The sequence below is a fragment of the Cervus elaphus genome, chromosome 5 (genome assembly GCF_910594005.1).
Source record: "Cervus elaphus chromosome 5, mCerEla1.1, whole genome shotgun sequence".
Classification (NCBI taxonomy): domain Eukaryota; kingdom Metazoa; phylum Chordata; class Mammalia; order Artiodactyla; family Cervidae; genus Cervus; species Cervus elaphus.
This window is the reverse complement of record NC_057819.1, coordinates 18,898,935-18,912,834: the sequence shown is the minus strand read 5'-3', so window position 1 is coordinate 18,912,834 and position 13,900 is coordinate 18,898,935. Positions and strand designations below refer to the sequence as shown.

General features: G+C 47.9%; 1 protein-coding gene across 9 annotated transcripts in view; it reads left to right on the top strand.

Moving 5' to 3' along the window:
- The window catches only part of KDM2B (lysine demethylase 2B), a 115,088-nt gene that overhangs the window by 14,197 nt on the left and 86,991 nt on the right, over positions 1-13,900 (top strand). For all 9 annotated transcript variants that reach the window (XM_043901909.1, XM_043901905.1, XM_043901904.1 and 6 more), the window contains exons 5-6: positions 10,493-10,671; positions 10,864-10,970. In XM_043901909.1, coding sequence (XP_043757844.1) covers positions 10,493-10,671; positions 10,864-10,970 — 286 coding nt within the window. The remainder of the gene's footprint in view (positions 1-10,492; positions 10,672-10,863; positions 10,971-13,900) is intronic.

The window sequence follows — 13,900 nt, the reverse complement described above, 5'->3', positions numbered from 1 at the left end:
GTCTGGACTTACATCACAGAAGATAGGAGGGAGACTTGCATATTGTCTCTTCATTGTATTTCTCTCTAATGAGGGTAATGTTTTCTTTGGCCGTTTTTCTTAAAAAATCTTCATGACAGATCACTTCATTCAGTATTTATGTGTTCATACCATTAGAGTAATACTCACCTATCTTTTACTATATGTTTACCATGTGACCTCATTTTGTCCAAACTAATAATTGGAAATTAAGCGTTGTTGTTCACTTTTCTGGATGGGGGATCTGAGGCTCAGAGGGAGCTGCCCACACAGCTAGTGGGCAGTGGAGACAGGGTCCGAACCCAGTCCAGGGTATTTCTCAAACTCATGCTTTTTAAAAAATATTTATTCATTTGGCTGTGCCAGGTCTTAGTTGCAGTGGGTGGGATCTAGTTCCTTGACCAGGAATGGAATCCGGCTGGGCTACCTGTGTTGGGACTGGGGAGACCTCCAGGGACGTACCCCAAGCTCATGCTTTTGCTTTATGGCTTCCGACTCTACCCTAACCCTCCTCCGTTCCTTCTTCACTCACAAATTTACTGGATGTCTTTGGTCCTAGCTCTACCCTTGACTGGCTGTGTTTAGGGAGACTACATTTTCACTCTAGAAATCAAAGGTGGCTGATTTGTCCTCAGACCTTATTTTTATCGTGTGTGTGTGTGTGTGTGTGTGTGTGTGCGCGCGCGCGTGTGTGTGTGCGCGCGCGCGTGTGTGCGCAGTATGCTGGATCTCACTTCCCCTATCTGGGATCAACCCTGTGCCCTTGTAGGGGAAGCATCAAGTCCTAACTGCTGGACTGCCAGGAAATTCCCAACTAATCATTAATTTTTTAACTTGAAGTAGAGTTAACTTAAAATATTAGTTTCATGTATATAGCAAAGTGTTTCATATACATATCTTTTCACATTATTTTCCATTTATAGGTTATTATAAGATATTGGATATAGTTCTCTCTGTTATGCAGTAAATCCTTTGTGCTTACTATTTTATATGTATAGTTTATTAATCGATTACTCCTAATTTATCCCTCCACCTTTCCTAGAACTTAAATTTTTTTTAAATTTATTATTTATTTTATTTAATTTATTTTTGGCTGTACTGGTTCATCGTTGCTGTGCATGGACTTTCTCTACTTGTGGTGAGCAGGGACTGTTCTCTAGTTTCGGTTCTTGAGATTTTCATTTGGTGGCTTCTCCTGTTGCAAAGCACAGGATCTAGGGTATGTGTAGACCTTTTTAAAGTTGGTTTAAAAGCATAGACTTTAGGGACTTCCCTGGTGGTCCAGTGGTGAGGACTCCTCGCTTCCACTGCCTGGGACCCACGTTCAATTCCTGGTCAGGGAACTGAGATCCTACAAGCTGTGTGGTGTGGTCCAAAAAAAGGAATAATAACAGTAAAATAAAAATTGAAAATATTTTAAATCCTGGACAACTTTTGAGAATTCTTGTAGTCTTGCTTTCCCATTTCACAGGAGGGAAAAACTGAAACCTGGAGAGAAGTTACTTGAGAGTCGCCCAAGTAGAGGGCACATCAGATTCAAATGTAGGTTTGAATGTCAGCAACTGGAAAATGATGCTTGTAATAGAACCCAAGAGGAAACATCGATTTGAGTTGGGGTGTAGACGAGTTCAGTTCTGGCCACATTGAATTTGAGCTCAGGAGTGACATTAAGGCTGGACAGATAGGTAGGGGCAGCAGGACAGATAGAAGTGCTAGGAGCGGGGAGGGTGCATGAGGCCTGGAGTGCTGAGGATCCCAAGTGAGGAGGGTTTCAGAGGGGTTCAGTTATGTTCTCAGTTATGTTTTCTTTCCAAGAGAAACACCCACCTCATTGATTTGTTCTGTCTCCATTTTCCCTAAAATCTAGGCTCTAAAATCAAAATCTTTTTTTTTTTTTGGCTCCACTGCATGGCATGTGGGGTCTTAGTTCCCCAACCAGGGATCAAACCCAGGCCCCCTGCAGTGGAAGCACAGAGTCCCAACCACTGGATAGCCAGGGGACGTCCCTAAAATCAAACTCTTGATGCTGCTAGGGGCCTAGGGAAACTGTGTTTACTTCTGCTCACTGTTTGCATTAACTACTGTTCACTGAGACCTTGTTAAAAGCCAAGGATCTTTACTGTAGCTTTTTGTCTGATCACATGAAATCCTATTTATTACTACCCCCATTTTATAGATGTCAAAACTGAGGCTCAGAGCAACTTGTCCACAGTCAAATAGCTAGTGTGTGGAAGAGCTGAGCTTTGTGCCCGTATTTGTCTGACCGCAGAGCTGTCCTGTTAATTTCTACATGGTACAGGTGTCTCCTCATCCTGAATTCTTTGTTGTTGTTGGCTGGGTGTCTTTTGGATATTCTTGCCTGATTGGTTTCAACTCTGGTTTGTTAGCCTGTTTTGTATCTTCTTGTGCCCCTCTCTCTGAGGGTCAGAGTGTTTTCAAAAAATATTTATTTTTATTTATTTATTTGGCTGCACCGAGTTTTAGTTGTGGCATGTGAACTCTTAGTTGTGGCATGTAGGATCTAGTTCCCTGACCAAGGATGGAAACTGGGCCCCCTGTGTTGAAATCGTGGCGTCTTAGCCACTGGGCCACCAGCGAAGTCCCAAGGCTCAGAGTCCTGAGCCCAGGGCACAGAGGACAGCCTGGCACCGGATGTGCCTTGGGAATCATCTTAAAAGGTGCAAAGGTGAGGAAGTCAGAAGATATTGGTGCTTAGGGAAAGCCTGTGGACCTTTGAGAGCATCCTCTTATTTCACAAAGAGGAAAACTGATCCAGTTTCCCAAGTTGTGCAATGACTCAGCCCTGGGCTCTATCTTTCCTGTACCCTTGCATCTTCCATTTGGGACAGCATCCTTACCAGAACCCCTGCTTTTAGGTTTAAAAAGTCCCTCCAATAATTTTGTTGGGCCACTAGGCAGGTCCTATTATCTCCACTTGGCAGGTGAGGCAGCTGAAGCCAGAGAGGGTCAGGAGTTTACTTAAGGCCTCACTGCTGGGAAACAGAGGAGCAGGATTTGAACCATGACTGGTGCTCTTGCTAATAAACACTGCCTTTATGAGATGGATGAGGAAATACTCCCAAGGAGCAGAATAACAAACCAGAAACTTGAGATGATAGAGAAGGTTCCAGAGCTATGATGCAAGACACTTGCATGCACTCTCTGAAGAGTGGACTCAGGGGGAGTTGGGGTCAGTGCCCGTGCCTGCTTTATATTAGCCTTCAAGGTGACCCCACAGCCTACTCCCAAGCTCCGAGCCCCTGGCTCTTGGAACTGACTGATGGAGCCTTCAAAGCAAGGGCCATAGGGCCACGGATTAATTTATGCAGCTGGAATTTGTTGGATGTGGGTGAAGCCTGTGAGTGCAGAGAACCAGTGAGACTGGAGGAGGGAGGAGGAGGAGGGAGCAAGGAGAGAGAGAGAGGCAGAGGGGTTGCTCTGCTGTTGGCCTACTTAGGAACTCCAGCACCATGCCGACATGGAAAATTTCTCCTGTAACCCCTTGACCTCAGGGCCTGGGTTCTAGCGCTATGGATCCCTTGCAGGCTCCAGAAGGCTCCTTGTTTCTGTCACCTGCTCCCGCAGGGTGCTCCCCAGAGCTTGGACTGCCACATTCCCTTCTCAGCACTGAGCTGTGCCACTTGCCTCCTCCCCAGGGCTCAGCTTCCAGCTCGGAGACCCGGCACTTAGGTCTAGCTCCCCTTTGCCACCAGTGGCAGACCAGCCTGGGAACCTGAGAAGACGGAGTCCTAGTGCTTAATCTCCCAGCTCAGACTGAAAGGGACTGGCAGGCCTCAAGTATCCCCAGTGACCCCGAGGGCAAGCCTGTCCATCTCTTCCCTCTTCCTCCTACTCCCCTCAGTTCACATTAAAAAAATTTTTTTTTTTAATTTATTTTTGGCTGTGTCAGGTCTTAGCTGTGGCGCACGTATCACCCGTTGCAGTGCTCAGGGTTCTGTCTAGTTGTGATTTAAGGGCTTAGCTGCTCCAAGATATGTGGGATCTTAGTTCCCCGACCAGGGATCTAACCCGCATCCTCTGCATAGAAAGGTGGACTCTGTAACTACTGGGCCACCAGGGAAGTCCCTCAGTTCACATTTAAGGGATATGATCTAAGAAAGAACTAGGCTAGGATGGGGAGGGGGGTTCAAGAGGGAGGGGATATAGGTTTACCTATGGCTGATTCATGTTGATGTATGGCAGAAACCAATGCAATATTGTAAAGCAATTATCCATCAATTGAGAATAAATAAACTTAATTAAGAAAAAAAAAAAAGAATTAGACTAGAGAATTCCCCAGAGGTCCGGGGGTTAAGATTCTGCCCTTTCACTGTAGCGGTCATGGGTTTGATTCCTGGTCAGGGAATCAAGATCCCACGTGCTATGCAGTATAGCCAAAAAATAAAAATTAAAAATAAAAGAGAAAAATTTAAAATCGGCACCACCAACAAAAAAACTAGGCTAGAAACCAGTGTGTCGGCCCTGGAAGAGGACCTAAAAATGACCTAACCCAGTGGTTTTCAAAGGAAAATCCCTGGAATCCAGTTCTGAATTCTGAGTGCCTTCTCCCTACCCACTTCAGCCTGAGCTGCTTGTTTTTATTTATGTAGTCGGCTCTCGTCAAAGCATCTGTTTGAAGGAAGAATTCTGCGGCAATGAAAAAAATATAAAGATCAACTTCTTCCTGTCTTTACATATGAGGCAGCTGAGGCCTAGAGGAGGGGCATTTGGCTCTGCAGGTAGTCACAGAGCTGGTGTCTATAAAGCCAGAACCCAGGGCACGCAGATCCAAAGGGCATGGCTCTGTTTCTTCTCCACGAGAATGGCAGCTTCCACAGTGTTCTGGCTTTTACCCCACTCATCTTGGGATGGCTTCTGCACGTTCTGTAAGAGGATGTGGACATCACACTGGTTTTGCATTTTCAAGTGATGCTTGGTGTCCATGAGCTTCTCTGCCAATTCTGGGGAAAGTGGCCCATGCCCTCCAGAGCCACGCCCTGGCACATCATTGTGGTGGAAATAGAATCCCAGAGAGAGGTAGGTATAGGAGGCCTGCAGATGCATGTTCACCAGGTGGTGGACAGCACCCTCCACTGTGGTGGAATAATTCTGACACATGTGAGAGCTCATGATTGATGGGTAATAAAGAGCTAAGGTCAAAGAAAATGCTGTTGGCTGGGACTTCCCTGGTGGTCCAGTGGTTAAGACTCTGCTTCCATGACAGGGGGTGCACGTTTAATCCCTGGTCAGGGAACTAAGATCCCACATGTCACCTAATGCAGTCTCCCCACACCCAAAAAAAAATACTCAACAATTCATTTTTTTAAAATGTTGTTGGCTGGTCCTGGAGATCAGATGTAGTTGAGTGGCTGGTTCCTAAAATGTAACTGGAAAAAAGGTTGGAGGGTGGTCGGAGGCTGGAGGAAGGGGTGTTCCTGGGTCTTTTCCACCCCAACACTGTTGAAGCAAAAGACAGGTCTGCAGGGCCATGGAGTGCTCTCTTACACCTAGTCTTTTAAAAACTAGGAACCTTAAAAACTAAGGAATTTTGTTTGTTTGTTTCTTAAAAGCTAAAAGCTTTTAAAATTCCTTAAAATGAGTAAATAGCCATATCCTTTGTTCAAATTTCCAGTTGTTTCCTATAGGGCACAAATGTTACTTTCTTTTTTTAAACAGTTGTATGAGTCAGAATGTAAATAAGGGTTTTGCATTGTGATTGGTTGGGGTATCTTTTAACTCTTCTATAATCTCTGGGCTCTTCTCCCATCTCTTTCCAATCTGAAGAAGTGGGATTGTTTGAGCTATAGAATTTTTCATTACTTGGACTCTGCCTTGGAGTAGTTTCTCTGTGGGCATCCCTGGTAACTCAGCTGGTAAAGAATCCACCGGCAATGCAGGATACCCTGTTTGGATTCCTGGTCGGGAAGATCCCCTGGAGAAGGGGTAAGCTACCCACTCAAGGGTTCTTGGGCTTCCCTGCTGTCTCAGACGATAAAGAATCCGCCCGCAGTTTGGGAGACCTGGTTTCGATCCCTGGATTGGGACGATCTGGAGGAGGGCATGGCAACCCATTCCAGTTTTCTTGCCTAGAGAATCCCCATGGACAGAGGAGTTTCTGTAAATTGGTAGTTGGCCGTATTAATAGATGCTTGATCAGACTCAGAGCCTGTCTCACTCATTCATAATTAGTTCATTCATTGTTTTTTTTTTTTCTGACAGCTTCATAGATCTGTCAGGAGGGGCATGTTAGGTTCTCGCTTCTCCCTCTCTTCCTGACGTTAGCAGCTATTGACACCTATCTCCGTTATTTTATATAATTTTAGCGGTGCTGTAGGGCTTGCGTGACCTTAGTTCGCCAACCAGGGATCACCCCGCACCCGTGCAGTGGAACCCTGGGGCCCCTCCATTGGACCACGAGTGGTCCTCCTTTGCCCTTTATTGTCTGGAATACATCTATGGAGAAAAACTTACCCTCCTCTGCAGCTTGCTTCGAGCTGGCCCTTATCTCAGCTGTGTCAGACCTCTAAACCTATAGTCACTTCACTCAGTATCCTTTCGCCTCCCCAGGACGCGTTCTGAGGTTCCTGCATCTCTCATCCCCGCCTGCGGGCTGGAACGCAGCGGGATTGAATCCGGTTACTGGTACACCCATGTTTCCCTGGGGGTTTATAGAGCCCCGGCATCCAGAAGAACTGACTTTCTTTGCTCCTCCCTGTATTCCTACTTCGTCTCCTCCCACCCACCCGCTGCGGCTTGCAGGACACCTGGGGGAGCCGGACGGCGTTCCCTGAACGCTGAGGACGCTCTTCTTAGAACCGCTCCGGATACAGTCAGTTGGCCTCCCACCCTAGGGCATCTTCCCTCCGGCGCCCCTCCGTCCCGACTGCCCCTCGCGGTTCTAACCACATCGGGGTCCGGACTTACCTTTTCCGCTGAGGGTGGGGCAGATCGAGGTGGGTCAACAGGGGACCTGCACCTGGGCAGGACTAGAGCGGAGTGAGGATGTACAGAAAGCCCTGGGGATTGTGTGGGGAGGGGGGGTTCTGGAAGCCTGGTTTGTTGTTGTTCAGTCATTCAGTTGTGTCTGACTCTTTGCAATCCCATGGACTGCAGCACTCCAGGCTTCCCTGTCCTTCACCGTCTCTAGGAGCTTGCTCAAACTCATGTCCATTGAGTCGGTGATGCCATCTGACCATCTCATCTTCCATCGTCCCCTTCTCCTCCTGCCGTCTATCCCTCCTAGCATCAGGGTCTTTTCTAATGAGCCAGTTCTTCGCATCAGGTGGCCAAAGTATTAGAGCTTCAGCTTCAGCATCAGTCCTTCCAATGAATAGTCAGGGTTGATTTCCCTTAGGATTTCTTGATTTGATCTCCTTGCAGTCCAAGGGACTCTCAAGAGTCTTCTCCAACACCACAGTTCAAAAACCTGGCTAGTGCTCAAAAAAGTAAAAAGCAGGCCTTTCCCATGGGTCTCTTTCTTGTTCAATGATGGTTGTCCATAGAGGTGGGGCTCTGGACTGCTCAATACTTCTGGATGTTTTCCAGGCTGGGAGGGAGGGGTGTGTGGGTCATCTTGCCCAATGCAAGGAGGGTTACTCTTATCTGCCTCCGGGTACCCCCAGGTCGTTTCTTCAGTTCAGCTGTCATTTATATGTGAAGTAATAGGTTAAATGCTGGACAGTAATAAGGATAACACTCAACATTTATTTATTTATTTAGTCACTGTTTTAAAAATATTTATTGATTGTTTATTTATTACTGTATTTATTTGGCTGTGTCTGATCTTAGTTGCAGCACGCGTCCTTGCCGCACGCAGAATCTTTGGTTGCCGGCATGTGAACCCTTAGTTGCTGTATATGGGATTTTAGTTCCCCAACTAGGGATAGAACCCTGGCCCACTGCAGGGAAAGAGCAGAGCCCTAAACACTGGACCACAAGGGAAGTCCGTATATTTTTAAATCAAATTTATTTATTTTTGGCTACACTAGGTCTTTGTTGTTGTGCCCTGGCTTTCTCTAGTATCAATGCTGGGGCTTCTCATTGTGGTGGCTTCTCTTGTTGTGGAACACCAGCTCTAGAATACCTAGACTTCAGTAGTTATGGTTCAGGGGCTTAGTTGCTCCCAGGCCGGTGGGATCTTCCTGGACCAGGGACTGAACCCACGTCCCATGCAATTGGCAGGTGGGTTCTTAACTATTGGACCACCAGAGAAGTCCCTCTATATTTTTTATGATGTGTGTTTTAAGTGGGTAGAAGACTTTTGAAAGAAAAAAGATAATTGTATAAAAACCAACTTTGTTGGTCATTTAGTGTCTGAGTGTTTTTGTTTAATAATATCTTTACTGAGTTATAATTCACATACCATACGATTCACCTGTTTAAAGTGTACAATTCAATGGTTTGTTGTCTGTCCACAGAGTTTGTGCAATCATCACCGCAGTCAATTTTAGAACATTTTCATCACCCCTCATACCCCTCACCCCTCTCCATTAGCCATCCTTTTAGACTGACTGGCAGAGATTTAACTGATGCTGAATTTCCCACCACCTCACTTTCTCTACCTGTAATTATATATGTTAAAAAAAAATTTTTTTTTAAATTTTTTATTAGAGTGTAGTTGAGTGGGGAAGATCCCCCTGGAGGAGAGCATGGCATCACTTGGACAGAGGATATTGGAGGGCTATGGTCCATTGGGTCACAAAGATTCAGACATGACACGTAGTTGATTAAAATGTTGTGTTAACTTCAGATGTATAGCAGAGTGATTCAGTTATACATATACTAGTATCTGTTCTTCTTCAAATTCTTTTCCCATTTAGGTTATTACAGAATATTGAGCAGAATTTCTTGTGCTACACAGTAGGTCCTTGTTGATTGTCTATTTTAAATATAGTAGTTCCACCTGTGATTATAAATGAAATTGGCCAATTAGGTAACACTTCCTACTTGCAGACACTTCTCAGAAGTCTTTCATGTGCATTAGCTCACTTAAATCATACAACAACACCATAGGCTGGCTACCATGTTATAGATGGAGAAACTGCTACTTTCATGTCTAGAGACTTGAGGGGCAGCTGGGGTTCAAACCCACAAAGTCTTAGCTTAGTGAGTGGAAGTCACTCAGTCATGTCTGACTCTTTGGAACCCCATGGGCTGTAGCCTGCCAGGCTCCTCTGTCCGTGGATTTCTCCAGGCCAGAAGATTGGAATGGGTAGCTGGTCTCTTCTCCAGGGGATCTTCCCAACCCAGGGATCAGGGATCAAACCCAGGTCTCCCTCATAGTAGGCGGATTCTTTACCATCTGAGCCACCAGGGAAGCTTAACTAGCATATATATATATAAAATTTATTTTTAATCTTTTTTAATCCATCCAGTCTCTAATGCATCGATGCATTTTTCAATGCATTAAGTCTTAGTTCCAGAATGGGGGGTCTTCATTGCGTCATGCAGGATCATTCCTTGCGGCACACAGATTCTCTACTTGTCCGTGGGCTCAGTAGTTGCTGTGTGGGCTTTGTTGCTCCTCGGCATGTGGGATCTTATTTCCCCAACCAGGGATTGAACCTGCATCCCTTGCAATTGCAAGGTGGATTCTTAACCACTGGACTGCCAGGGAGTTCCCCAGCATAACCACTATATTGTACTGATGGGGCAGCTAGCTCCAGGCCTTTAATGCCCACTTGCCCCTGCCTGCAGGGCTGTGAGTCCCATCACCTACCTGCCCAGTGAATCTCCTTCCCCAGGGGGCTTTGCGGATGGGACCCTGAGCAAAGTGAGGGAGGAGAGGCAGGGGGAGGCTGGAGGCTGGCCAGAAAGTGGGGAGAGCTTGGGGGGGGCAGCTGTTCTTTTCCCCTCCTCACTCTAAGGGCGGTTCTCTGCCAGATGGGCTTTCCAGAAAAGCTGAGCAGAGCCCACCTGTTCCAGGAGCCCTGGTAAGGAAGGAGCCGGCACTGTCCAGAGCTTGGCCAGAATTTCCAGCAAAGTTCAGGGATGCCCCCTGGTGGATTTGCACTCCTGACTCAAAACCAGAGCGCTTCTCCAAGGCTTCCTGGGATCTATGGGGCGAGGAGCCAGCCTCTGAAGGAGGGGATCATTTTTCAGCCTTAGCATGTGATCAGGATTCAGTATTGCAGGGGCCAGGGGCCGGGGTTGGGGGTTAAGAACCTTGGTGCCGGTGTTAGATGGAATTGGCTTCAAATCCCAGCTTTGCTGCTCAGTAACTGAGTGTTTGGGGGCAAGTTAGTTGCCGAGGGAAACAGATCGATTGAAGAGGGATTCCTTTAAAGACTGCAGAACGATTCAGTGAGGAACACTGATGGGATGACGTCATTGAGCAGATAAGGCGTAGGGGTGTAGGATGCTGAGGCATGTTCGGGATGCTGGGTTAGGAGCAGGTTTTGTTTTGTGGGGCCTCCCAAGTAGGATCTGGAGCCCTATCTGGCTGGAGCCACCAGCCTGTGGATTCTGCCCTCAGGTAGCCGGCGGCTGGTGGACGTGATGGACGTGAACACCCAGAAAGGCACGGAGATGAGCATGTCCCAGTTTGTGCGGTACTACGAGACGCCCGAGGCCCAGCGGGACAAGCTGTACAACGTCATCAGCCTTGAGTTCAGCCACACCAAACTGGAGCACCTGGTCAAGCGGCCCACCGTGGTAGGTCCCGGGCTGCGGTTCCCCTCCCCGGTCACCTTCCCCATCCTCTCCTAGCTCGAGGCCAGCCCATGGCGGGAGGGCAGGAGGGATTTGGGAGCAGGAGGAGGAGGAGGAAGGTTGAGGCAGTGATGGGGTCCGACTTAAGGGTACCTGGGGCCAGGAAGCGCTGATGGTGGCCTGGCTGGATTTCAGGTAGACCTGGTGGACTGGGTGGACAACATGTGGCCTCAGCACTTGAAGGAGAAGCAGACGGAAGCCACGAATGCCATTGCAGAGATGAAGTACCCGAAAGTGAAGAAGTAAGACTGGCTGGCTGGTGGCGGGGGCTGGGAGTGGGTGACTCTCAGCCTTGTAGGGGGTGAGGGCTGGAAATGAGCCTGGGCTGAGGCCACAGCTCTTTGGGGTGCTGCTGGGATGTGAGTGCTGGGGGTCCTGAGTGTGAGCAGGTTGGCTCTGCATTCTGCTCTGGGTCTGGATTCTTCATCCAGATGGTTCTTTGGCTTTCCTGCCAGCCCTGCCCAGGGGGATGTGATCTGAAGAGGAGGAGAAGTCATGGAAATCATCTCTCTGTGAATATGTGTGTGTGTGTGTGTGTGCGCGCGTGCTTGTCAAACATTCTTCTACTCCCTCTAAGTGACAGTGTGTCTGTCCTAGGAGTGGATTTTCTAGGGACCCACCATGGACACTTTGCTTTTGCTGAGGGCTGGATAGGGGTCTGGTATTATTTTGCTTTCTGTTGTTGAGACCAGGCACCTCTGATGGAGAAGAACCTTCTCTGAATAAAGCCAGGGGCCACTTCCTCACCAGACACTCCTTAGAGAGACAGTGTCCTCTAAGGGGGAAGTTGGTGCTGCGCTGGAAAGGTTGGCCACATCTAATTACGGGGACATCACTACAGGCAGCGTGACCAGCAAGTCCTGAGAGCAGTTATTGAACACGGGCAGCGGTGGCTGCGCGCACCTCCATGTTCTAGGATTTGAGTGGCGGACCCTTGGGATGACGAAGTCACCTCGGGGCTCCTCTCTCTCTCTGTTTCCATCTCTAAAATGAGAATGAGATGCTCGCGGCCCGGGGAGTTGCTCTGTGCTTCCTAGAAGAGTTGGCTCTGGTGGCTCTGAATCCATTAGCATCTCTCTGCTGAGCCCTGCTGCCAGGAGTGCCCCCAGGAGCTTAAAGGCTATGAACTTCTCATTCACTCGGCCCTTCATTCAGTGCATATTGAATGCAAACTCTGTGCCAGGCTTTGTAAGGGAGGCCAGCACGCTGGTCCGTTTTGCTTTCAAGCTCTCTCTCTCTGTTTAATTACTTCTCAGGCACTTTTTCTCCTCTCAAAGCTGATGCTCCTTAATACCCCTTGGATCTGGGCTGCCTCAAAGGGAAAGACTGGGCTCAAGGTGGGGTTGGTAGGAGGGTTTTCAATTCTGTTCTGTTTCAATGCGATCGCAGCAAAATTCATGGAGACCCTGGGACAGGGAAGTAAAAGAGAAACAGGTCTAAAAGCCCGTACCTTCTGGCGAACAACTGGCCATTAACGTGAGGGCAAGGTGCAGCTCTCATTCTGTGTATGTGTGTTAGTTGTGTCCGACTCTTTGCGACTCCATGGACTGTAGCCTGCCAGGCTCTTTTGTCCATGGTATTATCCAGGCAGGAATACTGGAGTGGGTTGCCATTCCCTTCTGCAGGGGATCTTCCCGACCCAGGGATCGAACCCAGGTCTCCTGCATTGCAGGTGGTTTCTTTACCGTCTGAGCCACCAGGGAAGCCAGCTTTCATCCTAGGCAGAGAGAAACAGGTTCCCAGAAGGGAAATGGGGAGAAGCGAAATCCTTTTTGGCTGCTGGCCTCAGAAAATCCTCTCAGAGGTGATATTTGACATGGGCTTTAAAGGACAGAGGAGATGGGAGGGAAGTGAGGAGGGATGGAGGTAGGCAAGGGCCAAGAGCCTTGATGGAATCACAGAGGCGGAGCTTGAGGAACAAGAGAGGGACTCAGATTAGAGGCAGATCCTGGCTCTCTTTGATTGATCGATCGATTGATTCCACCTGTATATTGAACATCTATCTGATGGGTGCTGGGCACTGAGAATACAGCGGGGAGAAAACCATGTGAGCTCCCTGCCCTCATGGAGCTTATGGTCTATGCAGGAGACCTATTAATCCAACGATCAGAGAAACAAACGGAAGTTTGCAGTTGTGATGAGGCCACAAAGCAGAGACACCTGGTGCTATAGCACGTGTACTAGGGGATTCATCAGGTCAGGGAGGGCAGAGCAAGCCACCTGAGCTGCGGTCTGAAAGGAAGAGGAGTTATTTAAGTGAAGAGACCTTGGAAGAGCTTTTCTGACTGTGTACCGAGAGCCTGGGGCGGTGGGATAGGCTGGGAAGAGGGTGGAACTGAAGGACTTGCCAAAAAGGCCAGTGGGAGTGGAGCAGAGCGAGGGAGGGTCAGGCTGACAGGAGTCATAAGAGAGTCATAAAGCTGGTGTGCGTGCTAAGTCATTTCAGTTTTGTCCGACTCTGTGACCCCATGGACTGTAGCCCGCTAGGCTCCTCTATCCGTGGGATTCTCCAGGCAAGAATACTGGAGTGGATTGCCATGAGGGTCTGTATTTCTCCTAAGAGCAATCAGAATCCTCTTGAGTTACAAAAAAAAAAAAAAATCATTTTTTGATTACTCGGCATGTGGCATTTTAGTTTCTCAATCAGGGATTGAACCCACACCCCCTGCACTGGAAGGGCAGAGTCTTAACCATTGGACCACCAGGGAAGTCCCCTGAAACCTCGGAGATTTTAAGCAGAGAGGGATGTGTTCATATTTGCATTCTGCAAATTCTGCAGCTGCAGTGTGGATTGAAGGAGATGTGGGGGCAGACTGATAGGAGCAGCCATTGCATCATCTACCTGAGGATGGGTAATGGGGCAGTGTTAGGGGAGAGCAGAGCACAAACGGAACATGTATTTAGGAAGGTGAGATAGACAGCCTTGGGTGACAGATTTCAATTGAGTAATGTCTACCTTGCCTGTCTGAGATATTCAGTGTATTCTTCACTTTATTGAAAGATTCCTTTAAATAGTAAGCTCTGTTAATATACTGAGAGTTCTATCTAATTGCCAAAAAAAGGGTCACCCACAATTTTCTAGAACCACATGTCTTGGACATATTGGTTGGATCATGTGGCAAGTAAATTTACAAACCCTGTCAGTGGCCTAGAACTTGTTACAGGATTTGAA